We start from the raw sequence: 17030 nt of genomic DNA on the forward strand, positions 1-17030 counted from the left end.
TTGTTATGTTTCCATTTGACAGTATATGTTTTTTGAGAAAGTATGCCAACACAAAACTTAATGTACAGCATATGTGGTGCTTCAATATGTATTACATCTAAATAGGTCTCCAAACCAACGTGATCTTTATGTAAGAGAAATCTGTACACCAAGGAATTGCTGTTGGCACGTCTGTAACTTTATATTGGGATTTTGTTTTTGAAAAACTGAAAATTTGCACAGAAGTTGCATGAAATATGGCTGTCTCCCTGCACATTTTCAGTGCCTATAGAGGAGCCACAGTGGGCTGTGGTCTCCCAGGCCAGTGGAGTACATACCTTTCTTCATTACTTTTTTATTGGTCAATTTTTACATAGTGCCTACATAAGACACTTTCAAAGTGCTTTTAATATGTGAGTCCATAATTAGCATAGGATACTCCTTCAAAACATTCAGATAATTTTACTTTTGTGATTTAAGTTCTTTGAATTCCTCACAAATAAACTTGACAAAATATTTATCTATGTCAATTCCTTGCAAAAACACCAATAATAAAAGGGTAGGGATAAAATATAGTCATAGTAGGGAAGAGTTTCAAAAGATCACCGTTTTGTATGAATACATAGGGCCTGACTTTGACTTTGGTGGACAGGATTTGCTCCATCTGTCCCAGCAGACATCTCTTGCATTGGCAGGAACCATGGTCACGGCGGTTCCTGTCAATGCATTGAAAGGTTGACAGAAGGCACAGTCAACACGACAGAGCCATGCAGCAAAACCTAGTTGGCTTTTTTATCTTAAAAAACAAAATCCCAATGCAGGAATTTGTTTTTGAAAATAAAAAAATAATTACCCCCTCGCCATGGGGTTTTCTCTGACTTGGGAGTCGAGTTGCAGTTTTTATTACCCTTTACCATCATGTTTTACCTGGTGGTGACAGACAGATAAAATTTGCCATTTGGTTGTCCGCTTTAAATAGGGCAGGCATACAAATGGCGAAACCTCCACTTGGCCCTTAATCCGTAGCTCCATTTGGCATGTATGTTGGCAACAGAGATGGAGTAGCCTCTGTCATTGGAAATACTGATGGTCTTCCCGTCTCGCTGTTGTGATGGAGTACCCTCGCCGTCAAACTCTGAAACAGGCCCATAGTCTTTCATTGGTAGTTGCTAAGAATACCATTAGGCCAAAGGAAAAATTTAACTGGAAATGACATCAGCATAGTATATAAAAATACCTCATTGTTTTATATAATGTCGGGCTAGTTTCGTTTTCAATGGGAAGTACTCAATGACAATTTGAAAATTATTTGGACGCTTGTGTCAGAAGGACATGACGTTTACACTTCCTTTTGTTTTGGGAGCTTCTCTGCAGAGCGGGGCACAGCACAGATCTGATATGGGTGCGGATGCAGTGTGGGTGCATTAACGTAGTCCATGTTGACATTTTTCACCCCCTCTGGGAGCCGAAAGGTGAAGACCCGGAGGAGGTTGGCGAAGAAGATGTAAATGTGGGTGTACTTGTAAAGCGCACTGTGACTCCATGGAGTATCCTGGCGCTGAAGACCGCTGGGGAACCCGTCCTGGTTTTCCCTGTGAGATGGTCCCTTTCTGGGTATCTCCAAGGTGAAACCAGGCATCCCTGGCGTCTGTGGGGGGCCGTTGTAGAGATGAGGCAAGCTTAATGCCCAGAGTTGCCGAGTGTGTTCCTGGTTAGAGTAGGTACCGAGGCGAGAATTATCGAGTCCGTTTAGACCCTGGTCCACAACCCTGCCGCGTCGGGAATTGAACCCTGGTCCCTGGCCGATTCTCTGCTTACGGGTCGGCCGCCTCTAACCAGTGAGCCACACCTCTCCACAAGATAAAGAGCTCGATCCTGGCCAGCTGCTCCCCTAAACACACACGGAGTCCTGCAATAGAGAGAAGAAAAGAACTGGGGTCACCTAATTTAAAAGTAATCTCTTCAAAGATAAAATCATCTAGATATGGTGGTAGTAATGATACCAATAATAAGAGGTAAAGGGTGGCTTGTAATGTAAAAGTTTCATGTGATAAGTGCACAACATCAATATGAATGATGCATGGCTACAAGCATTCAGCTTAGGAAAATGTTTAACTTTGTCAGTTAACATCCTTTTCCAACATCTCTGAAAATATGATTGTAAGACTGTATTCATAAAAATGGGCACCTGAAGCATTTTTGTGCTAGTTTATTATTGATTTTTTGAGAGGCTTTAAAATCTGTTTGTTGTCAACTTCTAAGTCTTCTATGTTCTCTCCTATCAAATTGTGGCTTTTGGAATGTATTTCAAAATGTTAATAAAAACTTATACAAACCAAAAATGTAATCATTAGAGCCTATTAGTTGTGCCTATGGCATGCGGAGCACTGATGAAAGAAGTCAAACTTAGTTAAGCTTAGAACTACCCATCTAAGCGTAACCCCTCCATCTATGCCCTTGGGTGATGTAGGGGTGGTTTATTTAAGAATCCCTGTCCTTGGGCAAGATAAAGTGTAGAGGTTGGGAATGCCCCCATGGGTCTTTTTTGCTAAAAACCACATGACCTGCAATGCTTTATATTTGATTCTCTATGATTTCATGAACATTGGCAGACACTTTAATAAAAAAAGCGCCCGGGATCAGGAATTTGAGAGAAACAACTCTACCAGTCCTTAATCTGAAATATAAAATGTGTGTGACAAGGCTTGACATAAATCACGGGGAGCATTAGGGCTCTCTAAACCCCCTTCCCAAAGAGTGAGTTGTTTACCAACATTGCCACCACCACCAATGCCACTACAACCTTCATTACTTTTATCAGCTTCACTCTTACCACCCTTACCACCAACCCCAGTGCAACCACCACAACTATGACCTTTATCAATGCCCTCACAGATACCATGGCTACCACCAACACTGCAACACGCTTTGTCTTGGACACCCGCCATCCAATGGGTACATAGACAAATCATACACCAATACGCCTAACATCATACATCCACAATCAATATCATTGGCCAAAACTACCCACCATAATAAACCAATAGAACCAACATCACATATTCCACAATTTATAGTATAGGCCAACAAATCCACCTTTTTGCATAAACACAGCAACCTTCAGAAGTAGATATTCAGCAGTTATAGTTAGAGTTATTTCAAGTAACTATAACTTGTGCGCTAAGATAGCTATAACTCGCACACCCGCCATGCACAGTTTTCTCATCAACAATTGCACAGCAAATGTTAAAGTGATGTTATCAATAATGTCATAGAAGATGCCATGAGTGATGTAATATGTGGTGAAATTAGCAGTGCATGGCGAGGGCACGAGTTATAGTTACCATAGGGCACGAGTTATAGTTACTTAAGATAACTCTAACTATAACTGAAGAATTTCTTTTGTTTTGTGGGTGTAAAATGTGAACCTAACTATAAAGTCCCTGTAACTTTTGCATTTTTTAGTGAATTTCTAAGGTTTTAAAAATGTTATATTCTAACTATAACATCCCTATACCCTTTGGTTTTTTCCAATGAATTTCTGTGTTTTTAAATGGTATTTCCTAACTATAACGTACCTGTAACCTTAATTATTTTTTGTGAATTTCTAGTCTTATTTAACGTTAAGTAATATTTAATTACCTTACGTCAATCCAAACCCCGCCGCTCCTGCGTCAAGGCGCTGTGACTAGCTCCTGTAGGCACTCAACCCCGCTCCATGCACAACCTTCAGCCTTGCATACAGGTGGGTGGGCTGCAGGGCCTGTGTCCCCCTCACCCTTTTTGATAAATCTGCTATTTCCCATAAAAGGCCTTGGAGGGGAGCCCCCTTACCTGGTATTTAAGTTCTTGGCCTTGCCCTGGGGAGGTGATGGTCGCCGGGGTTGAAAATGGCCTGGGGAGGGTGGTGCATAGCCCTTGTCCTCCATTATATTACACTGGCTAGGCTCGATATCGGCCATGGGGAGAGTGGCTCCATGTTCCCCCCTCCTCAAACTTAATAGCACCCGGGACCTGGCCCACCTGGGGGCACAGCTATAAACAAGTGTGAGAGACCATGCTTGTTCCCCTCCCCCCCCCACAATTTGTGGATTCGACCGCAACTTTCTAGGGAGTTTTCTTTTAAAAAGAAAGGCGTTTTGGCCCTGGTGGGGTCTCTGGGGGACCTCTCACCCCATCTAGGGGTGCAGGGTCTTCCTACCCTGCCCACTTCTCTTTATTTAAAACACTTTCTTGGGGGACTCAGCTGAGTCCGAGTCCCTCCCCTTTAAAATAGAAATTGTCCTGGGAGCAGGAGTTGCCAGGACCTGATCAGGCTCATGGAGGGAGTCCAGGGGAATGGTGTCCCCATGGCCAATATAGGCTAAGGGAGGGCGGCCAAATTGCCCCCTCTACAGTTATTGATATTATGGCCAGACGGTCGTGGAGGAGGGCCTCGTAACCCCCTACCCTTTTAATAAATGTATGGCCATGGGGATGGGATTACTGTGGCCTAATAAGACTTGGGGAGGCTGGCCACATGGCTTGTCTCCTTTTCTATTATATTTGGCCCCAGGGAATGGGATTCCTGGGACCCAAGATGATTATTATTATAGATATTAAGATGGCTCAGGAAGGGGGCTGCATGACCCTCCTCTTTGTTAAATTGGATTTGGCCACAGGTTATGGGGTCCCCGGGGCCTAATGCAAATCCAACACTGTGTGGCAATGGCTCAATCCTCCTGCCATGTACGGCTGAAGGTGGTGCGTGATGTGAGGTTGGCTGCCTGAGAAGGGGTGGGTCATAGGGCCTGGGCAAAGGCCAGGCCCTCTGGCCAACCCCCAGCATGCGTGGCCAAAGGCCGTGGGCCTCGAGGGGTTGGCTGCATGTGGGGAGTTGGCTTAATGCAGATGTTGGGTTTATGTATGATGATAAAATATTACTTTATGTTAAAAAAAACTCAAAATTCACTCAAAATTACAAAGGTTAAAGTAACGTTACAGTTAGGTGAAATATACGTAATGTTTTAAGCTCTAGGAACCACAGAAATTCACCAGTTATAGTCGTCTCAAGTAGCTATAACTCGTGCCCTAAGGGAACTATAACTCACACCGTCACCATGCACTTGTAATCACTCAACATATTACATCACTCATGACATCTTCTATGCCATCATTGAAACTATCACTGCAACATTTGCAATAAACTTATTGATGGGAAAACTGTGCATGGCGGGGTCTATTAGGATCTTGTAACTTGTCATTTCACCATCAGGAGAGTCCCAGACAACCTGCTGAGATTTCACTCAATTATGAAAACTCTTGATCATTATGGCACCTATTTCTCCACTTCTCTAAAAGGCTTTCACGTTTGCTTGGCTTAGAAGATAATAATTGATTATCTGTGCCCATTGCCACCAAGGAGTAGAGGATCTAACTTAAGATCTAACTCACAAGCTTAAGATGGGGACAATGATGACATTGTTGTTCATCATGGAATATAGTGGAGCTGGATTTGCTCTAAACGTCTTGAGTGTGCTTGGGTGAATTTAATTAAAGAGCATCAAGTTATTGTATTACAGTGCAGTATCCCTCATTTGTCAGGATACTGCCCGTTTTTGGTTCCTACTATACCATCCCCTACACGATGATCCAAATGATGCTTAGTCATATGGGTTTCCCTTGATATTCAATCTTTGTTTTTTGCTCACAAATTAGGATTTATGACTAACTTTGGTATTGCTACTAGACTTTCTGTGGTTTGCAACTGTTTTGGCCTGAGAGGCCAAAGCGGAAGATGGTGAAAGTTTTTTTTAGTCATTAAATAGATTTCTACCCTACTACAGGTATCATGCATATGATCATAACTATTCATGTGGAATACGGCCTACCTAAAAAAGACCTATTCAAAGACATTTCAAATAACATCTTGTTTGAATGCAAGTTGCTAGCTTTTATTGAATTGGTCTAAGACAGAGATTTCAGGTATGCTTCTCCATCTCATTCTTCCTTACCAGAGAGCTTGAACAGAGGAAAGGAGACGGGAAAGTCTGCGATATTTTGGTCTGTGAGCTGTCATATGTGAAATAGATTGGTGTGTTGATTTTCTACTATTAAACAGAGCAATAATGCAACTTTCTAAAATCTGCCTCTTATGCATTTGCTCTTTTGCAAGGTAGTATTGCCCTGAAAGTATTACTGTAAAAATATTCCTTAGTAACCATTACTGACCACTTAGTTGATTGTAATTAAATACACCTTGAATTAAACCTCACCCATTAATTAAATGTAAGTACCTTGCTGTTTTATTAAATTACACAAATGTACCTAAATTATGTAGTGACAGTTTCCTTATTGCTGTCCCAATGAGATAGTAGAATTAAAATAAAGGGGCTCACCCTGATTTTAATAAATTTAAATTCAAAGACTGCTGCTTCACATGTCATGATTCACCACCTCTTTTGTTAATACCCCCAACCACATTGGCACAAAAAGAGATCCCCTCTTCATACCTTTATCCATCCACATAGTATAAATTTTACATACATGTCTCATAATAGTCATCTATTTTTATACACACACTTATGGTCAAAAGGTTCAGAAAGCTTATCAAGACTAATGTCTACTAAAAAGAAAAAAACGTAATCATAAGAAGTCACGTGGACCAATTGCTGGTACCAGTCAAAGACAACCAAGCAAAAACTCCACTCTTTAGTGTGGTGATGTGCTCTTATTAGCTTTGCTGCTTCTCCCATGGTTTCAGATGTCACTCACACATTTATGAGTTCAATATGAGTTCAATAACTTATGAATTATGATTAGGTCAGAAGGAGCTGTGTCATGATAAGAGATAATGTCAAATGCTACTTAACAGTGGTGCCCACCATAGGTACAGGAGAAATAGATTGATTGCAATATTTTAAGAAAATACATGTAACATAAATTGACAGATATTGAATTTGAAAGAAGCTTATTTAGATTGTGGTTAAACTGAACATTTGTCATCCATCTGACCCTCCTGGATGTCCATTAGCATGAATGATTTAACTCAAAAAGACTTATTGTGTTCATAGACCAATGTACAATTTGGTATACAAATGTTTGGCACAGGCATGCACTAACTATTAAGCTTGAACAATTGACAAAGAAAAGGTAAGGAGAAAAGGAAATTTGTCACATTTCTATCTTAATATCCATTCTAAACATTGCTTACCTGCAGAGAAGGGTAAAAAGGCATTGCAGGTCACAAAGTTTCCATCCTTGTCCAAGAAATGGTCTGAATTGAATTGTCGGGGTGTCTTCCAGTGTGCAGGATCATACAGCGAAGAGGACAGATTGGCTATCAAATTGGTGCCCTGAAAGCAATAAACCTGCTATTAGTACAATCATTCTTTTTGTCTGATGACATCAAACAACTAGCTGTGAAATAAGGAACACTAGCCCACAGTACTCTTCCAAAGTGTTACATACTAAAACGGGTCATTAAAAATATTGTGATATAAATCAACACATTTAAGTAAGTGGTCATACTGGGAATGAAAGAAACATTATGCTCTACTCGCAAATTGAGGCTGAACTACTGTCTTCTTTTAATAAAGATATATGTCTGTATTTCAGTCAGAATACTTGAGGCACAGCCTGCTTCCGGATTCAGCATTATAAACTAGCCAAGTTTATTTTATTTGTCAGTTTTCTGAATTCTTGTTTACTTCATATTTAGTGGTGCTATTGTTTGCGTTTTCTTGTAAAACATTGGCCATCAGTTGCAGCAGTTATGGGGGATTTTACACATATATGATCACTTTGTCTACAAGGGATATCAAATCATCATTTAATGGGTCTTGGTCGTGGTCTAGAATTTTCCAAAATCATCACATTTCTTGGTCACATTTTAACTACAATTTTCAATTTATAATCTCAGGTTTACTGTCTATTCATTAAAATAGAGACAAGACTGTATTGTCTCCTCAAACTAAGCAAGAGTCAACCATCTGTTCAAGAACATGCTATACCTGATACAATGGAATATTTCTCTTTACTACGAATGCGCTTTCCATTACAATGAGGTCATTACAACAACCACGTTGTTTCAACGCAACCGATTACATCACAAGTCGTTACAATGACATGCTGTAGGGGGCACTCTGGACTTAGGAATATTATTATTTACTATTCCTACTCCAGTTTGTGAAACAGTAGGGAAGATGTTGGATTGTAAATCCAACACCAGCGTGCCCCCTACAGCAATTCATTGAAATGACTTGTGATGTAATGGTTCGCTTTGAAACAACGCGGTCATTGTAACGACTGCGTTGTAATGGAAGGTATTGTAGCGCATTCGTAGTAAACGATGTCTCCCAATACAATGACTTAGGAATTAGTTACCTATTAGTTATGCAACAGTTTCGAGCCAGACTCCAATTAATGCAAGGCTAATAAAATGACTGTATTTTACATTCTTGTACAGCACACTATTACCACTAGGGCCAACATTTATCATAGAGCTGCGTTGCCCCTGCATCACATAAGATAACGCAAGGGCAACACAACACTTAAGTTAGATTTACCAAGCAACGCAAGGTCACCTTGGAATAATGCAAGGCAACACAAGTCACTGCCTTGCGTTACTCTGCCCTGGGAAGGCATTCCATGGGTGGAGCATGGGTGTTCCCTCGCATCCAGCCATGTATTTTGGCAAGTTCCCAGAATTACCATGAGTGGTAGATCTAGGGATGCCTCAGAATTCTACACCTTCCCAGAGGAGGCATGATAAGAAGAAATACCTTCATTTCTCCTGGTTTTTCCCCTACAGCACGCACAGATAGAGAAAAAAGCCTCAGAGGATTGTTTTTGTGCACAGCATAAAGAGAGGACAGGAATGCACCACATAATGTTCAATATGGCGCAATCCTGCCCTTTCACGCAGTGCAACAGTGCGTTGCCTTGCATGAAAGTTTAATACATTTATGGATGGGTTACTTGGGGCTGAACAGTTGACCTAAACATTGAGGTATAACACACGCAAGAGCCCACGGATCCAAATTTCTAATAGTACAAGGGTGTGACAACATATATAAGTGACACCAAAAGTCCTAACAGGGGAAGGTATCCCTTTTAAGGACGACTCCCCTCACACACCAAAGGTGTCATGCTTCATCATAGGGGTGCCTCCTCGCGTTAGGAACCTTGTCCTAACGCGGGCTACAACCCCCTCTCTTCGAGGGAGGAGCTCAGGGATGTTCTTTCAACTTCGGCACATGGGTTATACGAAAAACCCTATGTGAGCGTGGTGTGTGGATGAGTGAAAAGTTCAGTGCTGGTGAATGTGAGTTAAAACTGACTATATAGCTAACCGCCAGGAACTTTATTTTAGCCACCCTATGACAGGATTAAAAACAACAATAAGCTGAATCATACAGCTGTCAAGATTCAAAACAGGTGCAGACAGGGGATCAACATGTTTCGGCCATCAGCGACCTATACGAATGTCTTGGCCTTCGTCAGGATCCAAAGAGTATTAACAGCTACTGCAACAAGTGCAATAACAAAAAAGCGATAAGAAGTATCCAAAGATGTATACTGAACCAAAAGTTAATGTGTTCAGTGAAGTGTTATGCTGCCACCAAATGTGGTATCAAATGTTACCGCATCTTTCCGGGGCTAAATTAGCCATAGGTACAGACGATACCCCCACCTGTTTATAGGTATCGGGTGTTTCAGGCATCTGTTCTCCTGTAAGAAATAAAAACATTGAGGTGCCTGCCCATTATGCCTACAGAAAACGTACATTTCCATGGCTTTCTGAAATGAAAAGAAGTAAGATATTTGTCTCCTGACAACAGAGGCTGATTCTAGTGTCTACCCTTTAAATAACTGAATACGTAATCTCAGTGATGAGACTTTTTTTATCAATGGAATTTTCAACAGTAGTTGCCCTTCCTAGTTTGGCAACTGTTCCCTTCTATAATGCTTCAATAGCTGACATAACCAAAATGTGTCAGATTGATATGTTTATGAATATGTTTAGGAGATTAAAAACATTCTTTCTTCCACTGACAACCAGTGAAGTTCTCTGTGAGCCCCTAAAACGTAATAGTATTTTCTCAATTGACAGATGAGTCAAACTGCTATGTTTTACATTCTTTGTAACTTTGTTAGGTTAATAGATATAAGGGTGAAATACATACTATTTCAGTAGCCCACTGTATAGTCTGAGACTGTGGCTGCATGGAAACTGGCAGGAAGTTAGGCCAATACATGAGCATGTCTTACCAGTGGATCATCTAACCCCTACATAACTTCCGTAAACAGGGAGATAGGCTGATTTTTGACACAAGGAAATTGTGTTATTTGCAGTAGTTAATGTTTACTTGCTACCAATTCACCAGAGGATCTCTTAGTTCAAACAGTGCAAATTGTGTCTAGCTGCAATCTGAGTGCAAATTACTGTTTTCTGATCTTTGAATTTACCTTCTTTTTTTGAGAGCTGTAATCACCTTAAAATGAGTAGATCGAGGGTCTGTTGAGTCCACACTATTAAATATAATGTAGGATCTTTCCCAGCCCGGTAGCATGCACCATTAACAAGCCACACATGTAGCTAGTGTCGGATGTCTTTATTCACCATCGAACAACATTCAACTGAACTTCTCATTTTCTCCTAACGCATGATGACCACACCTTAACACATCCAAAAACTGTTATGTAATTCTCTCATTGAGTCCGCCCTGAACAGCGGGGTACTGGCACTCACAGTCTTAAGACATTACACATAGTCCTCTTTTGTAACAGCAAAAATGAATGGTTCATGGATAGGTATTTCCGTTTAGTTGAATACAAACATATTTACGTGTTACAGCAGTTCTTCAGTTTTTTTATCTTTCATATTATCACCTGCCTATATTGTTCCACATTGTTAGTATGAGAATTCCCCGTGTTAAAACCACAATCTACACAAAAAATTTGTTTAACTTTGCACCTTGAACAGTGTATATGCCTCAGTGTATGATAATATGAACCCCGGCCAATGAGGTGGAAAGTCTTAAAGCTCGACTCCAGCTGAAACTTCCTCAACTCAGTTTTTTTAGGGAGTAGAATGCATCATGGAAGAGGCTCGTGAAAGGGGAGCGGAGAGGTTTGCTTGTGAATCTATGAACGATGCCAAAGCTGGAGGACTTTAGATGCAGGTAAGAGGAGCATTTGCTTCTTTAGCATTGGATCTTGATTGAGGTCATATGTTTGAATCATGACTGACAAAGCAGTAGAGATAAGCAACAGTACATTTTGGTTATAAATCTCTCCTAATTCTAAATGATTTTACAGCACAAGAGCTGCCTCTTATTTTGCCTCTACATCAAGGCAATATAGGTTTTAGAAGACATGTTGTGTCTTCTACTTTGCTGCTTTGCATATTTCAACTGAGATGTTCTGGGGAAGCACTGCACCCATTACTCTTGAGTAGTCACCTTTAACTCATCTGGCTAAGTAGACTACCAGGAATGTACTTCCTCGGGGCCTAGCATCTGTGCATATTGCTAAGGTCCTCTCTCCTCCTTTTGTTTTTCCTTTTCTTTTGTTACCTCATGTGTCATTCCTTTTGCTGTTAGAGAGTTAGAGTTTTGTCTTTGCTGTGGGTACCTCTTCTCCTGTAGGGTCACAGTGGAGCCTGCCATCTCTCCTCTTTGTTGGTCAATAAGGAAGGCTCCACGATATTAGTCCATGATCATCGAAGCTGCATTGGAGGAAGGATGGTAAGTAACAAATACCAAATGTAATGTTTTTACTGTGAGTGCCTTACAATATTGCAACATTACTCATGCTCTCCTCCGCTGTTATTCTAGAGGTGGTTGGGCTTGTATATACCTACGTTCCTGGCTTCTTTATAGACTCAAGGCTTCCCCATCTGGAATCTCGCAGTACTGGGCACCCAGCTGTAGACAGAAGACTGCACGGGCCTGGATTGTGTTTCTCGCTTCCCTATTTCTCATTTACCCAATTCTATCTGGCATGGCCCTTGGACATTATACAGCCTTGGTTTTCCCTCTTTTATTATATTGGCAATTCATTTTAAACTACATCTGAAAAGTAAGTGGTGTGGGATATTCTGACCAGGCTTGAAACTCTGATACCTATGGTTGCCATTAACATAAAAACAAATTGTTTATGAAGGATATATAGATTGATCATGGATATTTAATCCACATGTAGACATAGATATTACTCTCTTGATTAGTAATTCTTAGTAACATCAGGAAATCTCATTCGATACAACGCCAGGTATTACAAATATAGCTTTTTGTAAAGCGTCAAAGTAGATCTTATTTGACACTATGAATTATGTTTCGCAATTAAAATTCATTTTCAACAAAACATGTCAGGGTAAACTTTGTTAATTCATGGTAATGCAGGTTGTGACAGAGTAGTGAGTAAATTACATGGGAATTGCTAAAATACCCTTCTAGAAGCTATATTGGGTTAGTATCCTATAGAAGACACAATAGAGATGTATGATAAGGAGGTTATTTCTATACTGGATATAAGGGTGACATTCTACAATTTAAAACAAAATGGATATGTGGCTACACAAAAAGATTGGAATGTTTGATGGCATGCACAACTGGATATGCCAGTTAGCGTATGTGGGATGCAAACAACTGAAATACACACTGTGTTTTTTGGCATGGTGGTGAGTTTCGTATTGTAAAACTATTGATTGTATTATGCTACTTATGTTATCAGCATGGTGCTCATTGAACTGTATTTGTAGATATCAAATATTATTCTCCTGAAGAAGGGAGTAATTAGATCCTGAAGTGTGTTGGGTTAAAATATATCTATATTATGATTTATAACAAATTGATTTAAATGAAAAATGATGAAGAAAACAAAATAGTCTTGGGGAAATTTATTAACGCGGGCATAGTAAATGACATGAATTGTGTGATTGTGTGTGATTTAGTCAGGAAGACTCCTGTTTATGGTCACAATTTGTAGCATGGAACAAGATCTATGCACCCAAGAGATTACAAAATCAGCAAAGTAATCTGTGAGTACTCAATAAATGCATTGAATTATCTCTTCTCGAGTCCCCAAGCAAAATAATGAGCCTATCTACTAGAGTCAAAGCTATACTTGGGCAATCACATCAAAACCTGTGTAAACCAGCCATAACGATCTCCTCTTAACCACTGAAAACACTGCAATATACATACCCTACAGTGGACTCTGCAATGTGTTTCACTGAGGACTGCACTTGATAGGCCAAGGTAATGCCTTTATGATGAGCCATCTTAAATCTGCATTGGTCCTCTGAAGGGAGTGCATTGAGCAGTCCATTGGATGACCAACGTATAGCCATTAGACAAATGTTTCCATAATCTTTGATACTCTACATGGGCAGAAGGACATGATTGGTCATTGTGCCACTTTTTAATTTCCCATTAGGCTGTGGGCTAGAGGGAATGCTAACCATGACTAAACCATGCACCCCTAAACCCCATTCTATTTGTCAATTTCTGCATGGTGGGGCGCATTTGACCTGTTTTTTGCCGAGGCTGATCTTGATATCCAGCCTGGCACTGCCTCGCTGTCTCTGAATGCCACATCTGTTTGAAAATAACCTCATGCGCAGCAGTATCATGTTCAATAACCCTATAGATCTTGTTAAACCCTGACTCACTTTCTTAAGCAAAAATATCCTAGGTACATTGATAGACTCCACACCTTAAGAAATCTAAAGTTCATTGGTTCTCTGGATGTGCCTTGAGTATTTGTAGTGACTAAAATGGTAATGCTATATATGCACCTTCAGTATTCTATATCTGAATAGACCTGAAGTGAGAAATGAAACACAACATCTCAAAATAGAACTGTGCCTTTGTGTGCAAGAACACCACTCTGTGCCATCAGTAAACCACCACCGCTTTCATGTCAATACCTTGTGGATAGTAATCCTTTCAGCATCTGCTTGCTTTGTAAATGAATTCACAACACTTGTGAGTGCAAGCGTTGTTGAATGAAAAGCACTACAGTTCATGCCATTTTGTCTTTTAAAGTGATATTGTTGCTTCACCTTCCCACCTACCCCATTACAAAGTGCTGGTGTTTCTGTACCTTCTCAATGTTGAATCCTTGCAGTGAGGTCTTCTTCACAACCTGCCTCACAAACCCAAAGGATGTGACATTGCTATAGCGTTGGATCTCGTGAATCACAGCATTGGTGTATGGAAGTCTCAACCGGTCCTCATACTGGATGATCTGAGAGTCTTCTAGGACAGTGTCCAACTCCTTCTGCACTTTCTCTGTGAAGAGACATTTACAGCTTATGACAGGAAAAGAGCAAAATAGTTTATATGACAGTCCTGTGAAATTCGAGATATACATACCCTAGGAAACTAGGCACTCTATGCTGTTTGATGCCTCTAATACATGTAAATGATGCTAATATCCTTTAGTCCCATCCCAAATTCACAGGTACCCTGCACCAATCCAGTTGGCACCGGTGCTCATCTTTAAGCATTTAAATGTTGGTTTTCTAAAACACAAGCCACTTCCTTTTCCATTTTTACAGAAGCATATTTGGGAGATGGAGGGTCCTATTTGTTCTGCCTCTTACAAGACAGAGTTGCCCAGTAAAACCCTTTCCGTCTTTTGAGTGTGAAATGATCTTTATTCAACATTGACCTTTTCAATAATACCTGAGAATCGACACAGGGATGAAGAGCTTTCTGTGCATCAACTGTGAGAGCAATTTAATCTCTAAGAGGATCTTCAGTGTCACCTATGAGGCCCAACAGGGCCTGTGCCTTTACAATGCCACCTTTCAAATGAATGAGGTGGACATAAATTGCAGACAGCTGCAGGACTTAGAGTTTACTAACTTCCTTAGTTTTCCTGAAATACTTTCTTGGTATGCCACAGGAAAGCTCCCATGGCAGGACATTCTACTTAGAGTTGCAGATGTCACCTCTGGCAATTTGGAGGGAGATTGGGATAATGAGTGGACGATAGCGCTCTACAGTTTTTATTATTGGTTCCAATTGGAGTTTGGAGTGTAACATAGCTGCTACAAGAAAGGATAATGTGTTTGAAAATGATGTGCTTCTGTTTTTGTTGGACATGAGGAGCACTCATTCTTCTTAGACTTTGGATGATTACCCTAGCAAGCAAGGAAAGTCAGCATGTCAGTGGTGAATGAGGGTAGAAGATGTTGAAGAAAATGTAAGAAGGTGTGGGGTAGATGGAGGACTTCCTATGGTCCGGCATGGGAGAAAACTGCATCATTAGGCAACAGTGGATCCACAGATTGATTGTCACTGACTAAACAAGGCGAGAGGGGTAGTGAACTCTACTCAGAGGGGGGACCCAAAAATGTCTAGGGATTAAAGGGGAAGGGCAGCTTGAAGTTCTGCTCTGAGAGGGATGACTAGGCTACTCAAAATGTGTGATACAAGTATAGACGTGACGTAATAAGTATAACATGCATGATGCTATGTTATGTTACGTTATGTCACTTCACGTCATGTCACATGTTACACGTTGTACAGATTTGTAGAGTGCAATATTACCCAGGACAGTATCCTGGCACATATATTAGAAAATGAATAAACATAGTTAAAAAAAAGAAATTAAGGATTCATGGGAAGGCTACATAGAGGTCTCTATTTCCTTACATGGCAGTAGATCACGTAAAATGTTTTGTAAAGAAGAACAATAGTTACTTACCTGTAATCTGTGGTTCTCCAGTATTGGTGTCTTTCATAGATTCACATGCCTGAATCATTCCCCGTCGTAGGAGTGGGAGTCCCACGGTACATAAAAAAGCAATAATTATGCATATAATAACCAAAAAACCTTGGTAACACAAAACCAGGAAGTAAAGTAGCCTAAGCTACAAGAAAAAAACCTTCCACACTTATGACTATCCAAGTTATTATGTACAGTCCAAACTACAGCTAATCAGGCGACAGCACCCACCAGAATGTTCTCCTCAGAGGCTCAGGCTCTCAGATTTTCTCGCACAGGAGTGAAACCAAAGTATAACAGCCTAAATAGCCACTGAGGGGAGGTGGGCGGGTTGCATGTGAATCTATGAAAGACACCAATCCTGGAGAACCACAGATTACAGGTAAATTACTATTGTTCTTCTCCAGTATTTAGGGTGTCTTTCATAGATTCACATGCCTGAATCAGAGTAGATAGCAGTACAGATCATAATGCTCATAAGATGCTCCTTATGTACCATAGTAAATACACACCACCAAAATGTATAATCATATATAAAAACATCTGCGCTGAACATATGCAGAACAATTTCAAGATATAGAACAAAACAGTATGGAATAAGCGTCTCATAGAAGAGAGCATAGTGGAGGAGGGAGAACAGAGGCTCACCTTATTTGAAAAGATTGCAGAGAACAGCTTGTCCCACTGACGCATCTGCATCGCTTGAGGCTTCCAAACAGTAGTGCTTGCTAAAGTGTGTCTGTTGGACCAGGTTGCCGCTCTACAGATCTGTTGATGAGGCACACCGGCAAAAAGAGCGGTAGATGAAGAAATTGCTCTTGTAGAGTGCGCTCTTGGGGTTGCCTGCAACGGTCTTCCCGCTTGTTCATGGCATAAACAAATTGCAGCAGAAATCCAACGAGCTATGGTTGGTTTGGAGACAGGATGTCCTTGGCGCAATCTACCATATGCTACAAACAGTTGGTCTGATTTACGTATCGTTGCTGTCCGTTGTAAGTAGAACTTGAGACATCTTCTGATGTCAAGGGAATGCAAGACCCTTTCCGCAGCTGTGAGCGGATTTGGGAAAAATGTCTTATAGGTTCATTAAGATGAAAGTCCGCAGGAACTTTTGGCATGAAGCTGGGATTAGTGCGTAGCACTACAGATTTCGATGTAAATTGCAGGAAAGGTGGATTAATAGTGAACGCTTGGAGGTCACTGACTCTTCTTGTTGATGGCAGAGCCAATAGCAAAGAAACTTTCCAAGAAAGGAACTTCAAGTCCACTTTATGCATAGGTTCAAAGAGGTGCCGCATAAGTTGCGTAAGAACTACATTAAGGTGCCA

General features: G+C 40.6%; 1 protein-coding gene across 2 annotated transcripts in view; it reads right to left on the minus strand.

Annotated features, from left to right (window-relative positions):
- Nucleotides 1-1680: 1680 nt before the first annotated feature.
- LOC146786147 (cytochrome P450 2J6-like) overlaps nucleotides 1681-17030 on the minus strand; it is a 70325-nt gene continuing 54975 nt past the window's right edge. Inside the window, exons 7-9 of one of the 2 annotated variants that reach the window (XM_085635651.1) lie at nucleotides 14071-14258; nucleotides 7172-7313; nucleotides 1681-1888 (exon numbers count right to left, since the gene is read on the minus strand). In XM_085635651.1, the coding sequence (XP_085491777.1) occupies nucleotides 1794-1888; nucleotides 7172-7313; nucleotides 14071-14258 (425 nt within the window). In that variant the 3' untranslated portion in view covers nucleotides 1681-1793. Of the gene's footprint in view, nucleotides 1889-7171; nucleotides 7314-11535; nucleotides 11690-14070; nucleotides 14259-17030 lie in introns of those variants that run through there. The other variant, XM_085635652.1, reaches the window with a different exon arrangement.

The sequence above is a fragment of the Triturus cristatus genome, chromosome 11 (assembly GCF_964204655.1).
Source record: "Triturus cristatus chromosome 11, aTriCri1.1, whole genome shotgun sequence".
Classification (NCBI taxonomy): Eukaryota; Metazoa; Chordata; class Amphibia; order Caudata; family Salamandridae; genus Triturus; species Triturus cristatus.